Source organism: Ovis canadensis, chromosome 7 (genome assembly GCF_042477335.2).
Source record: "Ovis canadensis isolate MfBH-ARS-UI-01 breed Bighorn chromosome 7, ARS-UI_OviCan_v2, whole genome shotgun sequence".
Taxonomy (NCBI): Eukaryota; Metazoa; Chordata; class Mammalia; order Artiodactyla; family Bovidae; genus Ovis; species Ovis canadensis.
The window spans coordinates 31,099,582-31,126,369 of NC_091251.1; the positions used below are offsets into that span (position 1 = coordinate 31,099,582).

At 45.2% G+C, this 26,788-nt stretch overlaps 1 protein-coding gene across 4 annotated transcripts in view; it reads left to right on the top strand.

The window, feature by feature from the left end:
• THSD4 (thrombospondin type 1 domain containing 4) overlaps positions 1-24,567 on the top strand; it is a 689,604-nt gene extending 665,037 nt beyond the window's left edge. For all 4 annotated transcript variants that reach the window (XM_069595555.1, XM_069595553.1, XM_069595554.1 and 1 more), the window contains 7 exons: positions 7,588-7,717; positions 9,226-9,430; positions 9,941-10,114; positions 12,842-13,015; positions 18,125-18,304; positions 22,428-22,572; positions 23,036-24,567. In XM_069595555.1, the coding sequence (XP_069451656.1) occupies positions 7,588-7,717; positions 9,226-9,430; positions 9,941-10,114; positions 12,842-13,015; positions 18,125-18,304; positions 22,428-22,572; positions 23,036-23,178 (1,151 nt within the window). In that variant the 3' untranslated portion in view covers positions 23,179-24,567. The remainder of the gene's footprint in view (positions 1-7,587; positions 7,718-9,225; positions 9,431-9,940; positions 10,115-12,841; positions 13,016-18,124; positions 18,305-22,427; positions 22,573-23,035) is intronic.
• Positions 24,568-26,788: the final 2,221 nt, after the last annotated feature.

The following is a 26,788-nucleotide window of genomic DNA, read 5'->3' on the forward strand; positions in this document are numbered from 1 at the left end:
AAACTCAGAAAAGCTGCTGTGCTCGTGGTTATGATTTATTACAGTGAAAGGCTACAAATTAGCATCAGCAAAGGGAAAAGCACATATGGCAAAGTCCAGGAGACACCAAGCCAAGTGCCAGCCTCCAGGTGTCCCCTAGGGCCCAGTAGAGTGACACAGGGCTACATTTGATTAAGCCAGCAATGTTCTAGATAAGCCTCATATTGCCAACCAGAGAAGCTCACTCCAGCTTTGATTTCCAAGGGATTTACTGGGGTTGAATCATGCAGACATGCATCTCCCACATTAGCTATTCAGCCTCTAGCCCTCCAGAGGTCAAACTATGACTTAAGGCATGCAAAAACAGGCATTCATATAAATCACATTGTTGGCATAGACTTGATTGTCAAAAGGATACAGAGCAACCCAAGATGTCCAGCATAGGATAACTCTCATCAGCAGAGTATTCCAGGGGCTCTGAGGTTAATTATCTCCAGCCTCAGTCAAGGGCCAGTCCCAGACACAGGTCTTTCCTTGGAATGTGCCGGGTCTGAGCAACCCAAGCCTGCTGAGTTAACCCTTTCTTGCACAGGACATTTATTAATAATCAGAGAATACATTCACCTAGTTCAGGATTTACAAGTTGACGCACAAGGCAAGGTCATCATGGAACACTTATACAAATGTCATTGGAAAGTCATTCTCAGATCTAAGGATTTCAGAAGAAAAAAGTGCTTTTGGAGCTTCCAAGCTTAGTTAGCTAGCTCCTATACTCACCAACATTCACAACTCCCTTCCTCCTCTTCAGTAATTTCTTGATCTTGTATTTATCCCATTATCTTAATTCCCATCAACTAAGACCACCAGGAACAAGACTGCAGCCCAGCAAAGTCAGTTTATGCAGCGAGGGGGACTACACACCAGAGGGAGTTTACAGCATTTCTCCAATGGAAAGAAAAGATCCAGTAATAGCATTTGGGGTGAAGGGTGGAGTTTTGGTGAAATTTAAATTGGGTGTGAGGTGATACCTCATTGTAGCTTTGACTTGCATTTCTCTAATAATTAGTGATGTATGAGCATGTTTTCATTGGTTGGCCATCTCTATGTCTTCTTTGGAGAAACGCCTATTTAAGGCTTCCACCCGTTTTTTGGTCAGGTTGTTTGTTTTTTGATATTGAGCCACATGAACCATTTGTATATTTTGGAGATTAATCCTTTGTCGGTTGCTTTGTTTGCAAATATTTTCTCCCACTATTAGGGCTGTCTTTTCTTCTTGTTTATGGCTTATTTTACTGTGCAAAATCTTTTCAGTTTAGTTAGATCCCATTTGCTAATTTTTGTTTTTATTTTCATTTCTCTAGAAGGTGGGTCAAAAAAGATCCTGCTGCGACTTATGTCGAAGAGTGTTCTGCCTGTGTTTTCCTCTAAGAGTTTTATAGTGTCTGGCCTTATTTAGGCCTTTAATCCATTTTGAGTTTATTTTTGCATATGGTGTTAGAGAATGTTCTAATTTCATTCTTTTACACATAGCTGTCCAGTTTTCCCAGCACCTCTTCTTGAAGAGGCTGTCTTTTCCATTGCATAGTCTCACCTCCTTTATCATAGATTAGATGACCGTACGTGTATGGGTTTTTCTCTGGGCTTTCTATCCTGTCCTATTGATCTATATATTTCTGTTTTTGTGCCATGAGTGGACCTAGAAACTGCTGTACAAAGTGAAGTAAGTCAGAAAGAGAAAGACAAATGTATATTAACACATATCTGCAGAATCTAGAAAGATGGTGTAGATGATCTTATTTGCAAAGCAGAAATAGAGGCACAGACACAAGAGAACAGGTGTATGGGCACCAGAGGGGAAGAACGGGAAGAACTGGGAGACTGAGACTGACACATTTGCACTGCCAAGTGTGAAATAGATAACTAATGGGAACCTACTCGATAGCACAGAGAATTCTACTCAGTGCCCGGTGGTGACCTAAATGTCCACTTCAGTGGGAAGGAAATCCAAAAAAGAGGGGATATGTGTATACATAGAGCTGATTCATTTTGCTGCGGAGTAGAAACTAACACAGCATTTAAAGCAACTATTTGTTGTTCGGTCACTCAGTCGTATCCGACTCTTTGAGACCCCATGAACCGCAGCATGCCAGGCTTCCTTGTCCTTCACCATCTCCCAGAGTGTGCTGAAACTCATGTCCGTTGAGTCCGTGATGCCATCCAACCATCTCATTCTCTGTTGTCCCCTTCTCCTCCTGCCCTCGATCTTTCCCAGCATCAGGGTCTTTTCCAATGAGTCAGTTTTTTGCATCAGGTGACCAAAGTATTGGAGTTTCAGCATCAGTCCTTCCAATGAATATTCAAGATTGATTTCCTTTAGGATTTACTGGTTTCATCTCCTTGCAGTCCAAGGGACTCTTAACGCTCCAATACAAATTAGTTAGTTAGTTCAGTCTCTCAGTCGTGTCCAACTCTTTGCGACCCCATGAATCGCAGCACGCCAGGCCTCCCTGTCCATCACCAACTCCTGGAGTTCACTCAGACTCACGTCCATCGAGTCAGTGATGCCATCCAGCGATCTCATCCTCTGTCGTCCCCTTCTCCTCCTGCCCCTAATCCCTTGCAGCATCAGAGTCTTTTCCAATACAAATTAATGTAAATAAATAAAACAAGGTTGTGATAGGCTTGAAGCCAAGCCTGTCTGTGTGTAAAAGAGTCAAGATCATTATCAGTCTGGACTGTGACATGGGCTCACAACCCTGAGGGCTTAACACTCCAAAGTTAAGACAGATGTGGGGTACGATGTCCAGAAACCCCTGATCTAATGTTCTGCACCTGGGTTGGAAATTGATGCTGCTTCTCTGTTCCAGGTGCCTTAGATCTTCATTTTAAGAGTATGTATAATCTTTAGTCATGATTTCCTTCATATATATGGTGAGAGCTTCCTGCTTGTAGTGAAGTGCTATTTGTGATCCCAAAACAGCTGTTCTTTGAGGGGAGGTTATCATAGAAACAAAGGCTGTATCTCAGAAAGTTTCTGCAACTGGGAAACTGTGAAGCTCCCAGCGTATTGTTTTGGGGATTTTCTTTTTCCTTTTCTTAAAGAGACTTGTATCTGAGAGCACACAATTTGGGAACCTTGGCATAATCAACACGTGGAAAAATCTTTCACAACCACCTCTAAAGCTTTTACCTTTTTCATAGGAGCACTGACTTAGTGGCTTTGGAGAATCGAATCTAAGTTTTTGGTTCCTCTTGGGGTCTGGAGCCCTTTCTGTCTGGAACCTTTGCTAGTGCCATGATGCTTTCAGAACTGGAGTGCTGACTTATGTAGGCTTTATTGTGCTTATACTTAATACCTGCACAGAGAACATAAACTGGAGAGTCATTGTACCGACTTCTCTTATAAGCCTTATGAGGGAGAGTAAATGCCTGTTAAATGTGTCTTGACGGAGACAGAAAGCAAGAGATAATTATACATTAAGGCCAAAAAGAGTTTAGTGAGGATCTGCCACAGCATCAGTTTGGTGCAGTGAGCAGCGCGAAATGTACTTGACACAGAAACTCAACATCGGCATGTATTAGTCCCTAGATATTCTACCATTTAGGTAGTGGCATGATGCCCGTTGGCCTTCCCTGGTAGCTCAGCTGGTAAAGAATCTGCCTGCAATGCACGAGACCCTGGTTCGATTCCTGGGTCAAGAAGATCCCCTGGAGGAGGGATAGGCTACCCACTCCAGTATTCATGGGCTTCCCTGGTGGCTCAGATGGTAAAGAATCTGCCTGCAATGCAGGAGACAGGGGTTCAATCCCTTGGTCAGGAAGATCCTTCCCTGGGTTGGGAAGGTCTCCTGGAGGAGGGCATGGCAAGCCACTCCAGTATTCTTCCCTGGAGAATCCCATGGATGGAGGAGCCTAGCAGGCTATAGTACATGGGGTCGCAAAGAGTCGGACACGACTGAGCAACTAAGCGCACGATGCCCGTTAAGGGGCTTCCCTGGTAGCTCAGACAGTAAAGAATCCACCTGAAATGTAGAAGACGGGGCTTCAATCCCTGGAGAAGGGACTGGCAACACACTGCAGTATTGTTGCCTGGAGAATTCCATGGACAGAGGAGCCTAGTGGGCTATAGTCCATGGGGTTGCAAAGTCAGACACAACTGAACAACTAACATACGTACACGATGCCAGTTAAAGGAACCAAATATACTCGGAACTAGACGAAATCAAGGCACTTTTAAACAGGATAAAAATTGCTGTTGTGTGACTTGATGTCGAGGATGGCAGCTGTAGAAGAGTCTCTTCCATCTCAGCCTTTAAATGTAGCCTGGCCCAGCCTTTCCAGTAAGGTGAGATGTAGGCCTGCTGGAGACCATAAGGCATTGTCTTGTGGGACAAGGACAGAGCCTGTGCCCTTTGCCACCCTGCATGCTGCTCACCAGCCTTGCGTTCACTGAACGGATGCTACTTACTCGTCCAGGTGGTCATCCAATGGTGCCTGTCTATTCTGTCCCAGGCACGATGGAGGGACCCCTTTGCTCCCTCTAAGATTTGCTCCCAGCCAGCAATGGTCTCAGACGTGCAGCGCAGGAAGGCAGGGCAGATGCACAAAAATTTAGCTCATCTCATGGTCCTCAGTGTAGTGATAAGTATGCCATAACCCAGAAATTCTGAGCCTGCCAGGGCTGTCCATCTCTTTTCTGCAAAAACCCAAGTTCACTTGCTTTGTAATCTCATTGTGTCCCCACAAAAACCCTCTCTAAAACTCTTCTCCAGTCCTTCCTGGCAGCGCTCACCAGACTACACGTGCCTCTCAGGTTAAAATTTCAGCACCATGATAGCATCATCACAGGAAAGAACTCTGTCACCAGTGGACAAGAGTGACCCATACTCTGCTCAGTCATTGCCCAGACCTCTGTCTATCTGGTCAAATTCTTGGCTTGGCTCAGCTGATCCCTGAGTGTAAAGACTAGAGTTGTTTACTGTTTTCTTTCTCCTTATTTTACCTCTCTCTTCACAATGCCTCGCTGACCTCTGCACTGGCCCTTGCCTTCACTGACTTGCCTCATTTTACCTGTGGTATGCTCCCCGCTCCAATGGAGTGTACTTCCATTTTGATTAACGTGCTCAACGTCCAGCCCAACCAACTGATGCCAGATATTTCCTGCTGCCTGAAGTCCAGCCAGCACCTGACCTCCCCACCCCATTCTTGCTGGCTAGCACTTAGAGGGCTAATTATGTGGCGTTCTTGGACAATGAAGAGGTGCCATTTTGCAGAAATATAAACTGACCTAAAGAAAGAAATCATTTTGGTCATTGGGTCAAGAATTATAGAGCTAGTGTTTTCTCACCGTCAGAGAAAGTGTGCCTCTGAATTTATTTCCTTGGCTAAACTCTGGAACTTGACAATGAACAAATATACTGTATAGGCAGTAAGAAGGTGGAGGGAGGCAGGCAGTGGCCATGTGCACACAGCCCCAAGCAGGATCCATATTTCCAAGTCACAGAGTATTCCTAGGGTAACCTGTATCCTTTTAGCTAGGGACATTCAATTCTCCCCTCATTAATGCCAAGCAGTTGGGGTACTTACTTTTCCTTTCCAGTCCACAAACTTCTAAGTAGAAAAGTTTAACCCGCATGGTCTGGAGGGAAAGGGATGGGCTAAATAATAAGATTTTTACTTAATTGCTTAATGGCTGAGTCCCAGTGGGTATCCTGCAAGCTGTGAACTGAATCTTATTCATCTTTATAACTCAGCACAGTGTGCTTAATGTTTGTTGAATTTCATTAAAAAAATCTCTTAATGGAAGCAGATTTGTCACTGGACAAAATTTAATTCCACATAAGCTTTTGCTTCCTATTAATTTTATAGCCAGCACTGCTTTTTACTTAGCTAATAACGATACTTAATTGGAAGATTATTTTAAAATAATGGTGTCAAGTTGTAGCTGCATTGTAAATTTTTACAGCAAGAGTAGTTTAAACAAATGATTGTTCTGATTCAAAACTGTCCTACAAACTGTCAGATTTCTTACAAGAACTAGCTTCTGGCTCAGTGTGTCACCCAAGACCAGCCTAAAGGAGCTTTGAAACTCTTTGTGGCTGATGAAGTATTTAGAGACACTTACATTCAAAATTATCCCTCTAGTTACAATTAAAATTATAGCAAGTTGAAATTCAGAAACTCTAAATGCCTGGCCAATTAGCAACAGAACTAAGACAAAGCTGTAGGATAAATGATAGTGTTCTGCCTAGCAGGATTCAGGTACTGGCCTAGACTGGGACTTGGGAGGGTGGGGTGGGAAGACAATTATTTATTAAAAACAAAAAAAAAGCGTCTTATTCCTCAGACATTGAAGTTGCACATTCAGTCAGTTTTAAACACTCATTAGCAATACTTCAGTGGTGCCACCAGGGGGTAGCAGAGAGAGGTAGGCAGAAGTGAATCCACATTTTTTTTTTTTCCCCAGTTGAGAGCTAGAAAGTTCACTGAACAAATTCTGACTTTTTCTCCAAAATAGATTATGCTTTGTTAAGCACGAAATACTCAGCTGTGCATTTAAAACAACCTGAGGCCATTAGTAGTTTTTTAGGAAAGAAATAAAAGCAAATTTTAGACCTCTGAAAAATACTCGCTCAACGAACTTTTATGAGCACTTACAAACTTGGGCTTCCCTTGTGGCTCAGCTGGTAAAGAATGCACCTGCAGTGCAGGAGATCTGAGTTTGATCCCTGGGTTGGGAAGATCCCCTGGAGAAGAGAACAGCTACCCACTCCAGTATTCTGGCCTAGAGAATTCCATGGACTGTATAGTCCATGGGGTCGAAAAGAGTCGGACATGACTGAGCTACTTTCACTTCACTTCACTTCACTACCCTGCTGTACTGGGGTTACAGGATTGAGCAAGAACTAGTCCTGTCCCCAAGAAGCTCACCGTCTCATAAGAGGCAGACATATACTCAAATAACTAAAATACCATCAGATCAGTACTTTACTAGGGGAATGTGTAAAAATGATTGCAAAGCCAAAGCCAGCTGCTTATCTAGCCTCTCTCATATCTTATTTCTCTGCCCCAGCCTGACTGTCTCTTCAACATACTTGACACTCACAGGCCAGTTTGCCATGCACTTTTGTTCTAGGTCAACAACCTGAACAGCCTCCTCCCTCCAAGATACACGTGTGCACAGCTACGCAAAATCAACCCTCTCTCTATGATGCCGCTAGATTCCTCGAGGCCTGTTCTCTTTCATGTCTCCAGAAAACCTTCAAGACATTATTATTTGTGTTCATTTTATAATCATTCCCCTACCTAGCAATCTCTCTTGTTGTCTTGAACTCTTAGGAAACGTGTTTTTATCTGCCATTGAACATATTCAAACCATGTCCCCAAATGGGTCATAAGACCTTTGACGACAGGAACTATTCCTACTGCTCTTTGTTGCCCCCTACAGTGCCTGGGAAAGCCCTTGTGCAGGAAGTGTTGACAACTCAGGGTGGAGGAGTGTGTGTGTGTGAACAGTTCTGTTTCTGAGGCTTCTCTTCATCAGCACCAGGATCTCTGCATGTCTGCATCCAAAGCCCAGTGTTCAAACACTCCTTCTTGTCCTTGCAGGATCACAGTACCCTATTTTTCGCTGTGTGCACAGAAACACTCACGAAGAGGTTCCTGAGAGCTACTGTGACTTGGCCATGAAGCCGACCCCCGAGGAGGAGCCCTGCAACATCTTCCCTTGCCCAGCCTTGTAAGAAGACCTCTCTGTTTCGGTCGTGTGTTTCTGGCTCAGGTTGCTTTTGCATAGGACCCTAGTAGTAAATATCATCTGATTTTTAAATCAGCCTACATCTGATTTAAAAGGGAACTTGATCTGTGCATAAAATGCAATCTGTTTAGCAAGCATGCCTGTCTCTCAGGACTAACACAGGAGCTCGGGTTGGAATGTGCTTCCATAGGAGCACACTCCCAGGAAGCCTTTGGTGAATTGGAGCAACTAGGTTTTAGCTGGTAAGGGAAACAAAGAGGAAAGCAAAGAGTTACAATGCAGTGTGGTCAGTGCTCAAGTGAGCTGTGTACAGAGACACAGTTATCAAACTCACAAATATATCTGCCTGGGGAGCGTCTCAGGAGAGGTACTGGGTTAGTTATTGACTAATAAATGGGACGCTTTTAGAAGAACGAGGCAGGGGACTTCCCTGGCAGTGCAGCAGTTTAGATTTCACCTTCCATTGCAGAAGGTGTAAGTTCAGTCCTGGATGGGCAGCTAAGATCCCACATGCCTCGTGGCCGGAAACCCAAAACATAAACTGGAGACAATATTGTAATAAATTTGGGGCTTCCCTGTTTGTCCAGTGGTTGAGAGTCTGACTTACAATACGGGGACACAGCTTCGACCCCTGGTCTGGGAAGATCCCACGTGCCACAAGGAAGCTAAGCCCGTGTACCACAACTGCTAAGCCTGAGCCCTAGAGCCCAGGAATCACACCAAGAGAAGCCACCGCAATGAGAAGGCTGTGTGCTGTGACTAGAAAGTAACCCCCTGCTCTCCACTACTAGAGAAAGTCAGTGCGCAGCAACAAAGAACCAGTACAGCCAAAAATAAAAAAGATAAATATTTCTTAAAATAAATATTTCAAAAATTTCTTATTGTAATACTTTGAATAAAGACTTTAAAAATGGTCCGCATCCAAAAAACAAACAATTTAGAAGAACAAGGGGGAAAAGCCCTGAAACGGGGCTAAAACATAATTCTCAAACTAATAAGAACATAGTTCTTACCCAAAGACACAGTGGACATGTGCTAATATCTTATTTAAGAAAGTGACAAGACAGAATGACAGAGGAGAATATGTGATGCTGATGTGCAAATAGTTAATGAAGAATAACGAAGGTTGGAATAAGATTTCTAAGTTAGTCTCAAAGTGGGTTAATGTACTACAGCGTGGTAAAACTCACCTTTGGAGTTATTTTGGTGACTAGATTAAAAAAAAAAAAATCACTTGTCCCTTCTCGGTTTTCTGTAATTCTACGGAGCATGGGTCCTAATCACTGATGAATAGGGAATGGAACAGAGTCCCATCCTTTACGGAGGCCTGTGGGTGGAGGCAGGCTGCCAGGCGCTGCTTTAGGCTGGGGGTCACCCGTAACCAACGATTCTGATGCTTCTGGTCCGTTGGCTCGGCCAGCTTCCTGTGAGATGCTCTCTTCCTGGTGACGGAAGTGATGGTCCTTCTCGCTCTCTCCTTCCTGCACCAGCTGGGACATCGGGGAGTGGTCCGAGTGCAGCAAGACCTGCGGCCTGGGCATGCAGCACCGCCAGGTCCTGTGCCGCCAGGTGTACGCCAACCGCAGCCTGACGGTGCAGCCCTACCGCTGCCAGCACCTGGAGAAGCCCGAGACCACCAGCACCTGCCAGCTCAAGATCTGTAGCGAGTGGCAGATCCGGACCGACTGGACCTCGGTACGCGGGTGGGGCTGCCTGCTCTGGGGCGCCCCCTGCAAGGCCTGCGGCCGCGCTCCCACCTGCCCCCTCCCAGACCTGATGTAGGCTCTCCAGGAGGACTCTTCCTGCTGTTTTCTGGAAGGACTTTTCTGCAGAGCGTAGGAAGTGCTGGTTGCCAGATAGACTTAAGGGCCGGCTTTCCATCAGGGTGACCCATGGGAGCCGTGTGCACACAGGTTTCCTCTCCCCTGTGTCATGGTGGAGTGAAGACCAGTGATGCTAGAGTCAACGCCTCCTTGCCGTCCTGCCCTCCCATTTCACAGATGACAGCACTGAGGCCCAAAAGATCAAAGAAAGCCAGGGATCCTCCCCAGGCAGCATTGCATGGCTGGGTGCACAGCAACCCAGGAGTCACGCCTTACCCTGCCCCCTGCTCAGGTGGTGGGTTAGGACGAGGGTCCCCTGACGGGAGGGGGCCCTCGGACACAGCACTGCCCACCGCGCTGACATGCACTTGCTGTGTTTTAGTGTTCGGTGCCTTGTGGAGTGGGACAGAGGACCCGGGACGTGAAGTGTGTGAGCAACATCGGGGACGTGGTCGACGACGAGGAATGCAACATGAAGCTCCGGCCCAATGACATTGAGAACTGCGACATGGGACCTTGCGCCAAAAGCTGGTTCCTGACTGAGTGGAGCGAGCGGGTGAGCGAGAAGGAAGGTGGGCAGGTGGGGCTAATGGGCAGCAGTGTGTACCAGGAGGTGCCCCAAGCCGCCCAGACATGGATCTCTAGTTCAAAATCCCAAGGGTGATTTCTGACTTTTGGGGAGAGGCCTAGACATGAACTATCATAGGCTTCCTATGCTCCTATGAAGACTAAGGGCCTCGGAGATCAAGACATGGGTGTGAAAGAACTCATTTAATTCTCCTTAGCACATCACATGACTATTAAATAATGAAGTTCTAAATAAAGTGCATAAATGCATCATACCTTTCCTGCATCTTGGGAATGTCTGACATAGAACAGGCACTCAGCAAATGACAAGCCCCTTCCCTGCTTCTTACAAACTCAGAATCGTCCCCAGCTTCCCTCTTCCCGGTAGCCAGGCCACCCTGGGGGTCCCTGGTGTCAGGTGTCAAGGATGAGCTAAAAGGTGTATATAGCTCATCATTATCCCACCAGTTACCTGTGTACAAGGGAAAACATTTTGAGCTCATCTGTCAAAGACAAAAATAAGATTTATGTTAGAAGAGAGAAAGTGAAATAAAAGTCGTTCAGTCGTGTCCAGCTCTTTGTGACCCCATGGACTATACAGTCCCTGGAACTCTCCAGGCCAGAATACTGGAGTGGGTAGCCGTTCCCTTCTCCAGGGGATCTTCCCAGCCCAGGGACTGAACCCAGGTCTCCCGCATTGCAGGCAGATTCTTTGCCAGCTGAGCCACAGGGAAGCCCTAGAGGAGAGAGGGGCGGCAGCAATGGTTGCACAACATTGTGAATATACTTAATGCCTCTGACTTTACTCTTAAAAATTATTAAAATGGTAAAGTTTATGTTATGCGTATTTTACCACAATAAAAAAAAAGTTTAGGAAAAAATACTAAGTGCAATTAAAAGATATGCCTAAGGGTAGGAGAGGGAGGGGGAGGAGATGATGGTTTTGCCTGCCTGCTCTTCTGGAAGCTGCTGATTGACGGGCAGGAGGAGTATTCTGACCGAGGCAGCCGAGCTGCTCATCAGATGAGCGGTGTCTGGGTTTCTGAACTCTTCAGAAGACTGTGGAAGTTTAACCGGGATGGAGGTACGAGTGGCTGCCTCTTAGTTCCTCCCTATCAATTAGGCAAGTCTGCACCATTTCCCTTAGAAGAATCCCTCAGGGTGCTTCCACCCTGTAACATGCCTACAAACCCCTGGAAACCTGGTTACAGTGCAGAACCAGAGTCCTCCTGCCAGGAGTGTGTCCAGCCATCCAGGTAATGATGGAAAAGATATAAGGGACTGGGTCATGGGCCCCCAGACCCACAGACGTGTGTGCATGCTAAGTCACTCACTCACGTCCAGCTCTTTGCGGCTCCATGGACTGGAGCCTGCCAGGCTCGTCTGTCCATGGCATTCTCCAGGCAAGACTACTGGAGTGGGTTGCCATTCCCTTCTCCAGGGGATCTTCCCGACCCAGGGATCAGACCTAGGTTGCCTGCATTGCAGGTGGATTCTGTACCATCTGAGGCACCAGGGAAGCCCCAGCCACGCAGATAATAGGGCTGGGACACACACTGATGTGCCTGGTTCCCCGACCAAGCTCTCCCTTTATTTCGGTCTGCCTCCCAGCTCTCCTCTAGCCTTTGAGGAATGGAGCCACCTGCCTTAGCATCAGGCAGCAGTGTCTTGTGAGAGACTTCAACCCTCCTTTCCCAGGCCAGGCCAGGCTTGGCTACTAGCAGGCAGGCATGTGCCCAAGTCTGCGTGCTCTCCTGCTGCTGCTGACCATACAGTGCGTCCTCTACATAGGAACCTTCAAGTTTCGAACTTTCAAAGACGCAAGCGTGCACGCACATGTTCAGCCACTAAGTCAGTTCACGGGTCTGTCACACGTTGTCACGTGTGTGCACGCTCCACGAGTGGTCCTGCTTTTGTGTCGTTACTGTATGGTGCTACATGCAGTACAGGATCTCTATTTCAAGCCCAGGATGTCCAGACACAAGCATGAAGGCAGCGGCGATGTAGCTGGCACTGTATTGTACTTTTCAAGGGCCTGTACTGTGAGATTAAAATATTTTCTTTTGTATGTGTTTGGGGTTTTTTGTATTATTTGTGTGAAAAGTATTATAAACCTATTACAGTACAGTGCTATATAGCTGATTGTGTTAGTTGGGTACCTAGGCTAAGTTTGTTGGACGCATGAACAAATTGGGTGACTCAGTGGTAAAAGAATCTGCCTGCAGTGAGGGAGACTTGGGAGACACGGGTTCGATCCCTGGGTCAGGAAGATCCCCTGGAGGAGGAAATAGCAACCCACTCCAATATTCTTACCTGGAAAATCCCATGGACAGAGGAGCCTGGCATGCTATAGTCCATAAGGACACAACTTAGCTACTAACACATACACTTGGGAAGGAACTCCTTTATATGTAGGGGACTAACTGCATTTTTGAACTTGAAAGCCAAAACAGGTAGAACAGGTAGTCTGACAAGTGTAACTGTATTGGTCACCACCATGGACAGCATATTTGGAATGAAGACTGTCCCGGGAAGCCCGGACTAGGTGCCATACTGATGTCCCATAATGGAGGAAACTGAATGACAAGGGCCAGTGGTTTCCAAGGGAAAGAGTTGGTAGGGGAGCGGGGGGTTCTGACCTCCTTCACCTCCTCTGAAAGTGACTACAGAACCTGTGGGGAGGCCTCCTCTCTAATGTGCCCGTCCTGTCTCACAGTGCTCAGCGGAGTGCGGGGCTGGAGTGCGGACGCGCTCGGTGGTGTGCATGACCAACCACGTCAGCAGCCTGCCCCTGGAGGGCTGCGGGAGCAACCGGCCAGCAGAGGCCACCCCGTGTGACAACGGGCCCTGCACGGGCAAAGTGGAGTGGTTTGCAGGGAGCTGGAGTCAGGTGAGTGGCCAGAACCGATGTGTCTCTGTTCCTGGTGAGAAGCAGCATAGCTGAGGGGTCAGGAGACAGGGCTTGGTGTCTCCCAGGGATGCTAAATTTGAATCTCAGCTGTGCTACCCATGTCCCTAGAGAAGCTACTTATGCTTTTGGAGCCTCATTAGGTCAACAATGTTTATTGAGCACCTACTATGTGCTCTTCTAAACCCTTGGGCTATATCATTGAGCAAAACAAATATCCCTGCCCTCAGGAGGCTTATGGTCCAGCAAGGTTTCCTTATCTATACAATGCTGATTGTGCCAGCACCTATGAGGTTATTTTTAGAAGTGAAGTGTTATTTACAAAGTATGTGATGTAGTGCCTGATGTACAATAACACAATAAATTGTAACTTCTACTGCTCTTAAGTATTGTTGTTGTTAATAAAGTCAGTTTGGGCTGTACTTGAAAGTCAAAAGCAGAAATAGATATGATCCAGCAATCCCACTTCTGGATATATACCCAAAGAAAAGAAAATCATTATCTGGGAGAGATACCTGCATCCCCTACCATGTGGGTAACAGCATTATTCACAGTAACCAAAGCATGGAAATAGCCTAAGTGTCTGTCAACAGATGAATGGGTAAAGAATCAGTGGTATTTGTTTATAATGGAATATTATTCGGCCTTTAAAACAAGAAGGAAATCCTGCAGCTTGCAGCAACATGGATGGGCCTGGACGGCATTATGCTAATGAAGTAAACCAGACACACCACTGATCCTGCACTGGCGTCAGAAGTAGTGGAATCTGAAAAAGAGTTAAATTCAGAGGAAGAGAATAGAGGGATTTCCCTGGTGGTCCAGTGGTTAAGAATCTGCCTTCCAGTGCAAGATATGCAGATTCAGTCCCTGACGAGGAACTAGAATCCACCTATCATGGAGCAGTTAAGCCCACGTGCCACAACTAGACAGCCTCGTGCCACAACAGAGACACGGCACAGCCAAAAACAGTAAATACAGAATTTTTGAAAAGAGACAAACAGTAGAATGATGCTTGCGGGGAGTTGGGGGTGAGGGGAATAGGAAGAGATTGGTAAAAGAGTTCAGATTTTCAGTTATAAGATGAACAAGTTCTGGTGGGGGGAGTGGTCTAGTGTGTAACATGATGTCTATACTGCAGTAGATAATACTGTACTGTATAATCGAAATTTACTGAGAGTAGAACTTAATGTTCTCACATATACATGTAAAAAAGGTAAATGTGTGAGGTGATGAATGTGTTAACTTGATTGTAAGGACAATTTCACAATGTATATGTATACTATATCATCATGAGCATACTTTTAATATATTACAATTTTATTTGTCAATTACGTCTCAGTAAAGCTGGGGGAAAGAAGCAAAAACAGGTTATGTTTGTTCATTATGAAGAGCCAATAACACCGAATACCTCAATAAAGTAACTTAACTGATCAATTAATTTTTCCTTAGAGTTCCAAAGTTGCACATGAGCCCCCTAAAATCATTCCCTCTTTGCCCTGTTATGATGGCCATCAGTATTTTGAGTTCTCAGACCATCCAGGATTTGGCTCCCAGGGCTGGCTTGTTCTCCAAAGAATTTTGGCTGATGATCATGATTTATACATTCTCTGGACCTCCAGCTCCATATAGAATTTTATTTCTTTTAAGTAGCTTTAAAAACAGACCCTGAAAAAAATGGACTGACTTGTCCTTGTAAATTGATACAGCCCCTTTGGAAAGCAATTTGGCAATAAAAGTCAAGAACCATAAAAATGTTCATTTGCTTTAACCCAGCCACCCCACTCCTGAGGATTCATTTTAAGGAAATAATTAACAGGAGAAAAAAAAGGCTTTTTCAACAGAGATGTTCGTGACAGCAGGGCAATTAGGGATATTATGGCATATCATAACTCATTAAGGTATTATGTAACAACAACAATGATAATTAAAAGATGTGGAAAGTATATATAATGGCAAGTGAAAAACGGACTATGTCAAAGTATGTGAACCCTATCTCAACCGCTTCAAAGTATAGCTTTTTGTATAAACACGAGCAAATGTTTTCTCCTCAAATTTCCTGTAATGTTTTTATAATACAAACTGTAAAATATTAACAAATTCAGAAAAGAAAGAATTCAAGTACTTCCAATGCTACCCAAGTCAGTATCAGAGTTAGGCATACTTGATAACTGATCCCAGCTCTATGTCCCCTTAGTTCTCTGACTTGGGGTGGGTAATTTAACCTTTCTGAGCCTGGTTCCTCATCCAGATAGGAGAATAATAATACCACCTTTTTAGAGTTGCTATTGGGTTTTCATGAGACACTGTATATAAAAGGGTTGTTGCTTGAAACATGGGGAGTACTTAATAAATATTCGTTTCCTCTTCTCCATGTCTGTTATTTTTTCTGCCAATGTTTCTATCTCATTGTCGGTAGCAAAATATCTAGAATCTAAACCCCAAAGATAATTCAGATGTGAACGGTGTATGGGACACTAATTACACCAAGTGTCTGTGGAAACTCCAGGAGAATAGCAGAGAACAGGGAAGCTGGGCATGCTGCAGTCCCTGGGGTCACAAAGAGGTGGACATGACTTAGCGACTGAACCACAGCAATCTATGGAAACTGAGACAATGGGAAGAGTCCTGTGTGAAACTGTAGTATCAGACCATAATAGCCTTCACACAGAGCAGATACCCAGTGCAATTCAACTCACGCATCCACCAGCGTCTGAGGAAGAAGAGAGGGAGCAGGATGCAGTTCTTTTTCATTTGTGGGCCTCCTATTAACTCTAGGCCTACTCAGAGAACAGACTTCCCCAGGGGCCCAGGTGGTAAAGACGCCCTTGCCAATGTAGGAGACGCAAGAGATGCAGGTTAAATCCCCGGGTCAGGAAGATCCTCTGGAGAAGAAAATGGCAACCCGCTCCAGTATTCTTGCCTGGAGAATTCCATGGACAGAGGAGCCTGGTGTGCTACAGTCCAAGGAGTCACAAAAAAGCTGGACGTGGCTGAGCGTGGGAGCAAGCACTCAGAGAAGTGAGAATCACGTGAATCCTGGTGAAGGCAGCGTTTATTTCTGCTAAGATTAGAAACATGGAATGCATCACCCTGTCATCCAAAGAGTCAGGACCTGATTGATTGTAGACCAGGTTTTGTTTCTGAATTTATAAGACCGTCAGAGCCTGCTGACACCTCCCTGCCCTGGGAATTGGATATTATCCCCAAAGAAAATGAAATAGAGCACACTTAGTTACTGAAAGTAAGTCTTAAACATTAATTGACTTCAAGATATAAAAGGGAATATTCCTTCCAGACCCATGGTTTGAATGAGAGTTGGCCTCAAATGCCCCACTGGCCTGGTCACAGTGATTGGTCCAGATTGGACATGTGACCCAAGCCGAGTCAAACTGAGTCCTTCCCTGGAACTTTTAATGTGGACTTTGGGGAAAAGACTCCCTTGGAAGTTGTGAGCACAGGTGCTAGCAGTGGTCCTACTGAGGCTTGTAGAGGAACTGTCCCAAGAGAATGAGACTTCTCAGGTTTAGGGACCCTTGTTCTACTCTGGAAATGGAGTAGCCCGACTCTTATTCATAAGATATTCCACCAAGTCTATTACTCATGCCCAGATGCTTTCTTTCTTCCCTGTCAATTCTGGGTTTACTTCATCCTTGTGTGTGCATGCCTGCTCAGATGTGTCCAACTGTTTGCAATCCCAATGGACTGTAGAACACCAGGCTCCTCTGTCTATGGGATGCTCCAGGCAAGAATACTGGCATGGGTTGCCATTCCCTTCCCTAGGGGATCTTCCTGACCCAGGGATAGCACCTGCATCTCCTGAATTGGCAGGCGGGTTCTTTACCACTGAGCCACCTGGGAAGCCCTGCTTCACACTTAGATTGTCTTAGTTCTTGGGGGGCGGGAGGGTCTTCCACAGTCTTTAGCCATTAGGAGCAGGCTAAATGGCTGCTAAATGGCAGACAAGCAGGGGCTTGTCTGCCCCTGTGCCTGGGTCACATTTATTCTCTGACATCTGAACAGACAGCTCCAAAACTAAGAAGCCTTGTAGTTTTCTATATACCTGTGAAGATGGCAGAGAACACCTCAAAGTGGAAATTGCTGATGGCGATGTTTATCGTGGGCTCTGTGACTAATCTGTAGTCTGTTAGCTTGGGTTTGAGGGGTTTTTTGCTGTGTGGTGACATGGGTCCCCCACCACCACCGTTTTTTTTTAATTTCACCATGTGCCTGCATACAGAAGCAAGGCTAATATTAAGAGTTGCAGCTGTAGACATTTTTACAGGCTTTTCATAAAGGCAATAGCTTCTTTAAAGTCTTTAAAAGTATATAGATCACAGCTTATAAAATTTTTTCAATCAAAAGGTAATAAGAGTACACCAAACATGAACAGAAAACATTTTACAAAGTAATAGATACTAACTAGAGTAAGTAATGGGCAGTTACATGCATCATATTTCCGTAACCTAATGCAATGAAGCAAGACGTGTAATTATCTGACTGGACTCTTTGCAATCACAACCTCAGTGAGCTTTGGCTCCAAGTAAGGAGCCAGGGAGTTGGATTCTGTGGGCAAAAGCTTCCTGCTGGCTGCCCTGTTGAGAGGGGAGGGCTGATCATAAGGGACATTGTCCCAAGTCTGTGGTCTTCGTCTGAGTTTTCTGTAACCCAAAGCATTTTAATGTAGCGCTTCACCCACATACATGCAGACTCTGGGAAAAGAATTCATTCCCAGCAGTGCCCCACCAAAGGCCAGCAGATAAGCTAAATGTTAGTTCACTATTTTACAGTGAGAGGTGTCACAGTCTACCAGACAAAACCAAATGACTGGATGGCATGCTCTGTGGGATAACCTATGGGAAACCTGATTTCACTCCCATATTACTGAGGGCATCAGGATCTCAGCCACCAGCATCCTCAAGATGTGAGAGTTCAGGGGAGGTGCTCTCCATGCCAGAAACAGAACTGTCAGGAAAATTGCAATTTTGGGAAAAGAGCAATGGTGGAAAGTTCTGGTAAACATTCCTCGATGGATGGTATTTCTCATCCCCTTTCTATCATGTGATACCTGTCTTTCTCTGCTGCCTTCTCTAGTGTTCCATCGAGTGTGGGAGTGGGACCCAGCAGAGGGAGGTGATCTGTGTTAGGAAGAACACAGACGCCTTTGAAGTGCTGGACCCCTATGAATGTTCCTTTCTGGAGAAACCCCCCAGCCAGCAACCCTGCCACCTCAAGCCCTGCGGGGCCAAATGGTTTCACACAGAATGGAGCATGGTAAGTCTTGGTGCTCTCATCTGCTTCCCCCTACCCCTCATGGCTGGCCCATCTACTGGGTGCCAAGCACTGGGCTCAGCCCAGATTCCCTGCACAATCTGCTGTCCTTGGTCACAGCCAGAGTGCCCTGAACTCAGCCTGCTTGGCAGGGAGGAGGGAGCCTGAGGCTGGGGTGAGCTTGACTTCCAAACTATGGAGGCCATAAAATGGTGGCTCTCAAATTTTCATGGGCCTAAGAATCAGCTGGGATCTTGTTTGCAAAGACTGATTCTGGGTCCAACTTGGCCAATAAATTTGCTCTTTAGGATTAGGTTTGATGTTGGCCGTGGTCCTTGAGAAAGCAAGAGCAGACCACTATTTTCTTCTGCCATTTGATTTGGAGAGTCTAGAAAGGACCAAACTCACCAGGCCACGTCAAAGGCCACAAACTCCTAAGACATCTGCTGGGAATAGCCCTGATGTCCCTTAACAGGTAAATGAGTGAACAGACGTTTGTCTAAACAATGGGGTGCCACTCAGCAACAGGAACCAAAGAACTGATACCTCCTATGACATGGAAGAACTTCAGATGCATTTTGCTAAATGGAAGAAAGACTCCCCTCCCCCTACAAAGCTACATAGTGTATAATACTGTCTATATAATATTCTTTAAAAGGAAAAACTATCAGAACAGAGACCAAACCACTGATTGCCAGAGAATGGGGTGGGACAAAGCTCACTACAAAGGGAAAATACAAAGGAATTTGTTCTGTGTGATGAAAGCTCTGTCTTGCTTGCTGAGGGAGATACACGATTCTCTGAATTTGTCAAAACTCAGAACTGTGTGCCACAGAAAATGAAAAGTGGGGACTCCCCTGGCAGTCCAGTGGCTAAGACTCCACACTCCCAACACAGGGGGCTTGGGTTCGATTCCTGGTCAGGAAACTAGGATCCCACAACTAAAGATCAGCAACTAGAGATGCCATATTTTACAACTAAAAAAGACCCCAAATTCCACAACAAAGATTACACATGCCTCAACTAAGACCCAGACCATCCAAATAAGTAAATAAATATTTTTTAAATAAATAAGTCAGTTAAAGCAAATATAAAATATATTGTTACTATATGAGAAACGCTGGGCTGGAAGAAGCACAAGCTGGAATCAAGATTGCTGGGAAAAATATCAATCACCTCAGATATGCAGATGACACCACCCTATGGCAGAAAGTGAGGAGGAACTAAAAAGCCTCTTGATGAAAGTGAAAGAGTGAAAAAGTTGGCTTAAAGCTCAACATTCAGAAAACGAAGATCATGGCATCTGGCCCCATCACTTCATGGCAAATAGATGGGGAAACAGTGGAAACAGTGTCAGACTTTATTTTTTTGAGCTCCAAAATCACTGCAGATGGTGACTGCAGCCATGAAATTAAAAGACGCTTACTCCTTGGAAGGAAAGTTATGACCAACCTAGATAGTATATTCAAAAGCAGAGACATTACTTTGCCAACAAAGGTCCGTCTAGTCAAGGCTATGGTTTTTCCAGTGGTCATGTATGGATGTGAAAGTTGGGCTGTGAAGAAAGCTGAGTGCCGAAGAATTGATGCTTTTGAACTATGGTGTTGGAGAAGACTCTTGAGAGTCCCTTGGACTGCAAGGAGATCCAGCCAGTCCATTCTGAAGGAGATCAGTCCTGGGATTTCTTTGGAAGGAATGATGCTAAAGCTGAAACTCCAGTACTTTGGCCACCTCATGCGAAGAGTTGACTCATTGGAAAAGACTCTGATGCTGGGAGGGATTGAGGGCAGGAGGAGAAGAGGACGACAGAAGATGAGATGGCTGGATGGCATCACGGACTCAATGGACGTGAGTCTGAGTGAACTCTGGGAGATGGTGATGGACAGGGAGGCCTGGCGTGCTGCGATTCATGGGGTCACAAAGAGCAGGACACGACTGAGCAACTGAACTGAACTGATAGTATCAAAGACAGTGACAAAAGCCAGACATTTTTCAAATTTACCCTGTTTTATAAATTTGCATTTGGAATAAATATTTTATATAATTATAAAACAAAATTATTCTTTTAAAAAAGAAATCCCTAAAAATGGAAAATAAATGAAACAAATTAGCCTAAATATGTATGCAGTTAGTGGCATCAGCTCTCTTGCCTGTGGCTCTAAATCACAGTAATCTGACTGTCTATACCTAAGGACAAAAAGAACTGCAGAAAAGTGTTAACATTGTTTGCAATATGACATTTTTAGTGATGGCTGTTGTCCTGTGTTCTGAGATGGTTGGGTATATAACAGGTGATAAAGTGAATGAATAATCTACTTCCTGATACTCTGATGATATATGTAATAGTAGATATGATGCTATAGCTCTGTTATCCCCAGTTGCCTTAAGAAACAGGATTCTCGGCTCTTAGGAGAAAGAAGATAACAGACAAAATAGAAGAGATTTAAGCGAAAATCCTATTGTCCTGAATTTGACTTAGAAATACCAGTTTGAACTCACAAATTAATTTATCTTAAAAAAATTTTTCTCTGTTTTATCCACTGAAAGATCCTGGAAACAGTGACCAACCCAGTAGCAAAGGCCATGCCTATCAGGCAGGATATGGTTTCAAAATGCCACTCTCTGGGACGTCCCTGGTGGTCCAGTGGTTAAGATACTGTGCACTTCCAGTGAAGGAGGCCAGGGTTTGATCCCTGGTCGGGGAACTAAGATCCCACATGCCAAGCAGTGACACCAATAAATAAATAAATAAAATGACAACAAAATACCATTCTCCACTAAAAGGAGCCAAAGAAAAATGTCTGATTCCAGGTCTGGGAATGTATAGATATAAATTAAATCAGGATGACTTTTTATACCAGGCAGATGAGTTCATGTCTAAAGAGCTCAAGAACCAACTCTGAGCCCTGGATAGCCACTGATGGGGCATCAATGAGCATCAGTAAAAATAATAACTGCCATGCATTGAATGAAACCCATCAATCTATAATCCATCCATCTATAAGTTTAAATCTATTCATCTATAATAAATTTAAATCCATCCATGTGTAATAAGTTTACAATGATTAAAAAACTAGAGGATCCACCATTGTAGGATGTTAGAGGAACCAACTCATTATTCTGAAAACTGATAAATAAAGGAAAATAATCAAACATTCGCCTTGTCTTTCCTAAACAAGCCATACCACTGGGTAACCAGAGTAAGCATAAGTGAAGAAGGAGTGGGAATGCTTTAGGTTCTCAGCTTGTAAAGAAGAAGTGGTATTAGGATATTATCACCATTTTTCAACCCCAAATGAACTAATGATCTGCTCTTGAGTGAGTGCTGACCTCCTCCAAAGAGAGACAACTAAACACATCCTATGAAGTAGTCTCACCACACACACACACACACACACACACAAATCAAACCTGCACCTGATTAGGTTGAATAGATTGGATCCAACATCCTATCAGTGGAAAATGTGGAAGACAGAAGAACATGTCAGCCTGTATCATGGGGGATGCACTCAGCAAAATCTTAAACTGTGGGAAAATCTTCAGGACACAACTCAAGTACAAGGGGAAAACACGGGGCAGGGAACCCATGGATTAAAAGGCCTGTCAACCAACTGCAATGTACAACCTTATGTAGACCCTGATCCCCACACCCCCAAAAATCTCTATTTTAGAAAGTTGCCATGTCAGTAACAGGGTTTGAAAATTGTAGCTGGACTTTTAAACTACAAAATGAAGCAAGAAAACCTAAAATAAAATTGAGATTCACAAGCAAAATGAAATACATGTTTGAAGAGAAGAAACTATTGTCAATATCTAGGTGTGATAATGATATTTTGGTAATTTTTTAAGAATCTTGGTTGTTTAGTGCTACAAACTGAAATATTACAGAAGTGATATGATGTCTAGATCTGCTTCAAAGTAATCTGAGACATCATCCTGGAAGGGCACTGATGGGACATGGCTAGCCATGAGTAGGTGTACATTGAGGCTGATTAGTAGGTGCAGGGGAGTTTGTTTCAATATTGTCTCCTTCGATAGATGTCAGAATTTTCCAAAATCTGCCTTCTTCAGTGTGCTGAGTGAATGGGCTGCCAAAAAGTCTAACTTTCTTCCCTTCCCCTCACAGTGTTCCAAGAGCTGTCAGGGCGGCTTCCGCGTCCGAGAAGTGCGTTGTCTGGCAGATGACATGACCCTAAGTAATCTCTGTGACCCTCAGTTGAAACCAGAAGAAAAAGAATCTTGTAACCCTCAGGACTGTGTCCCTGAAGTTGGTAAGTAGGGAATCGTACCTTGCGATAAAAGATTCATCTTTCTTAATCTCCATCAAATTCTCTGGTGTCAAAATGCCAGATTCTTCTAGGTCTCACTGTGACTGTGTGCAAAGTCATGGAGTTCAGAGAGGGTCAGCATCCTTCAGGTGTAAATTTCATGATTTAAGGTAGCTGCTGATAGCACAGATGGCGAGCAAAGAGAAACTTAAATGGGAATTGATTAAAATGGCAATGCATTCAGAGATTTGGTTCCAGCATTCTTAAGGTCAGAGTAGACAGATTTCAGCTGCTTGTTTAAAGAAGAAAAATATATATATAAACTTGCTCTCAGACCACACTCACACCTCCCATCGGTAATAAACAGTGGAGCTGGGATGAATAGCCACACCCTCTGCCCTTTCTCATCCCCTAAGTCTACGCTGCTCCTCGTGCTCAAAGTCTTCTCCATTCTCCTCTGCTGCAGATGAAAACTGCAAGGACCGGTACTATAACTGCAACGTGGTGGTCCAGGCCAGGCTCTGCGTCTACAACTACTACAAGACCGCCTGCTGCGCCTCCTGCACGCGCGTGGCCAACAGGCACTCGGGCTTCCCAGGGAGCAGATAACATCCCAGTCCACATCTGTGGGCAGGTCAGGGAGTCTGTGAGCAGTGGGACCCGCTGGCTGCTGCCCTACCGGGGGCTCCCTGGCCTGTGGAGCTGCCAGTCAAGTTAGTCCGCACCCTGCCTTCGTAAAGCGTACACACGGTGCCCAAGAGCAAAGCCACGGTTGTCCTTTGAGCATCACCACGAACAGATGACCCCTCCCCCAGAAGCCTGGCCCCTGCGCTCTCTGCAGACCAAGCGGTGGGGAGTGCCTTCAGCTCTCAGCTGACTCCGTCCTGGCACTTTCTAAGTCAGCAGCCGGACTCTGTCTGGGCACTGCCTCGTCCCTGGCGCTGCAGGCCTTTCCAATATCAGCGCCCCAGGAAGAGTCAGAGGAGGCAGCACCCCCACCCCAGGGCCCCCCTAAGGCTTGCCAAGATGCCTGTGTTCCTCTGTTACCTCAGCCCGGCTGTGCCTATTTTCATGCTCAAAGACCTTAGGCTGTTTTCCTGCCTTATGACACAAATATCTCTTGCCAATGTAGCGCTTTATTGTTTGGAAGGTATAGTCAGAGATATTAGCTCACTGTGGCTCATGGTGCCCCAGAATGAGAGGCAGGGAATGAATCATGGTCCCTATTTTACTGACAAGAAAACTGAGACTCAGTGTAGGTAACTGACCTGCCAGGTATGAGGTCACAAGTCCCAACCCCTGTGGTCTGACCACAAAACCCTCACCCTGAGGCCTGGCGGGAAGTCTGAGGTCTGCAAAATGTGGCTCCCTTTCAGACCTAGAGGCTCAGAAGTTTCCCATTCAGCAAACAAAGCCCAGACCTTTGAATTCTCTCCTCTGGCCCTGCACTCACTTGTTTCAGGCATCTGTTTGTTTTTTCCCTTTCCCCACAAAATCACAGGTCCAGGTGACAGGACTCTGCATGGGTTCTTGAACCCCATCCTTAACAGAACTAGCCCATGAGATAAGAAAGCCATTGGGGTAGCAAGGTGATTGTCTTAAATTATTATTCTTCTCCCCACTGGGACACACCCAGAGCAGATTTCCAGTGCACACAGCTCCATAGCCCCCTGGGCTCTTGCCCCTTCCTCAGCCATCTCTCAACCAACCAACCTATCCCAGTAGGAATCCTATGTTTATATTAGAAAGAGTCTCCCTTGGGTCTTTCTGCTTTGATTTGTGGGTTTCTCTTTGCATCTTGCCCACTCCCCCACACACACCTTGCCCCATGACTCACAACCCATATCTCCCCTCCAAGGTATGAGCACTAAGATCTTTAATAATGCAATCAGCCTGGGAAAAGGGGCTGTGAACTTCTCCACGGTGGCCACAGTGGTAGGGTCCTTATTGATTCACTTCACATAACTCTGTAGTTCCCAAGGCCTCAGGCTGGAAAAAGAATGTAGTACATATGGAAGATGAGCCATCTGAAAAAAATCAGTGAAGAAAAAGAAGGGGGGAAATATATATATATATATGTATATATATATATTTGTATATTCTTACACCCACTAAGAAAAAGAATCAGGCTGAACAAATTGGAAGCATAAAGAAAATTTGTCTTATTTAGTACTATGGTCCTGGCCCTATTTCCTATTCAAAGCAAGAGTTTGCTTTGAAATTTATAGCAACTGAGTTTCTCCCATGAGCCCTTTAACCCAAAAATCTGCTAATTTGATGATGATGTGCTTTTGGAAGCAGTATTACCAGCTCAGTCTGACACACTCCATCATGCTCCCATTACCCTTGGGCTTTCACAAATTCTATTTGGCCTTTCTATAAGTGTCTTTCTCTTTCTGGAAAGCCCCAGTTACCATTTTCCAAAAGCACACCCATCTCTCCTGATCCTTATATATCTTGCGCAATAAGCAACAGGGCAGAGGCCCAGATTCCCATGCCCACCAATCAAAAGCAGACCAGAGAGGCCAAGCATATGGCTGGTTCCTAGCCAGCACTCACTCTCACTGTTTCATCACTCGCCTTTGCTTCTCATCCCAGGGGAGGGTATCCTTTCTGCAGCTGCGCTCAGATCTTCCTGAACAAGCCAGTCCTTTAGAGGATTCCTTGGAGGAGGCTTTCTTTACATGCTGGGGGTCAGAGCAAGATCCATGGGTGGAAGAGCAGAAAGGCTGATTTCAGCTTAAATGAAGGGAAAACCTTCTAGCCATCCAGGCTGCCCAACACAGCAGAGGTATGGCTGCCATGAGTGAGTTCACCAGCTTAAAAGGGCTTTCTCCACCAAGTGGGAGGTGAGCATCCCAGGTTCTTCCAACTCAGGATTCTCACAACTGGCCTGGGGCTTTGTCTCTTTGACGTCCAACAGTGTCCCCTGACTCCTAAATCTTACCAACAGTGCTTTAAAGGATCAGGGATGCTCCCATGAGAACAGCCATCCTGCCAGGTGTGAAACTGGGTAGGAGCAAATGAATCAACCCCAGGTCTTCAGGGGAAAGAAGTACTGAAACTAAGCATCTTTCTTTTCTCTTGCAACAAATAGTTGAGCTAGTCTTCGAATTCATTTGTCTGGAAAGGGCATTTGTTACTAGATTAGGGGGTTTATCAACCTGTTTTAAAAACTCAGTTTTTACTGATTTCCTTCTTTCTTATATCAACATCTAAATGCCTCTGTTTCTAGCACAACACACATGATAATGTCCAGTAACATTTCCAGTGACAGCGCTCCTTGCTCCTTCCAGAGGTGCCTCTTTCCCATTTTCTTGGCCCCCTTGTCTCACCCTCTCCTTCCCATGATCCTCCATCTCCCATCTCCTTCTCAGTCTGTTCCCATAACTGGCCGTGATGCAGAACTGAAATTTACATTTTAATACTCTTTTTTTTTTCTGCAAACCAAATTGCATCAGTCCCTGCTCTGCATTTTAAAATTAGATGAATTTAAGTTCTGTGCTTTTCTCACCAAAAAAATCAAGAAAGCTCCAAATGGAAATAGTTTGCTTTTTTTTTTTTTTTGTACTATCACTTATTGGAAAAGGAAAGCGTGCCCCTTGCAAAGGACAAAGGCTATTCAGTGTAGCCCATCCTTCCCATTCTCACATAGACTCACGTTTCTCCCCCTAGAAAAGGAGCAATGTAAGAAATATGGCACTGAAACAAAAAAGCTTGCAAACCCAGCTACCAGATAGTGCTGGTTCAGTTCGTGAAGGGCGTGTTCACTGCCTGCTGCTTGCACGCTGGTGGGGAACCCAGGTGAGCACAGCCCGCGTGACGGCAGCGCTCAGAACTGTCCCCGTCTGTCCCTTTGCCTTGCTTCTCTGGCCCACGGCTGTTGGGGTAGTTACCATTTACTCACCCCCAAAGGGTCTAGCTTTCATCATTCCTTCCTTTAAAAAAGAATGGCTTTCCAGAGGGACGAAAATGAGGGGCACCGTCTTCAGTTGTTGTCAAGTTGTGTGGCCGAGAGAGAAACCCAGATGTTACTAAGGCCTTGCTAAACCTGTGGCTGTCTTTTTCTAATTTGAACATCCATTTTCTAATATCAAAGACACACATGTAAGTGGCAGAAAGAAATATGATTTCCCTCAAAACAGATTGAATCATCAAACCAGAGGGAACCTCTGTCCGCCTGGCAGGTGGAGACCAACGCTGCACCCTTGCCGTATGC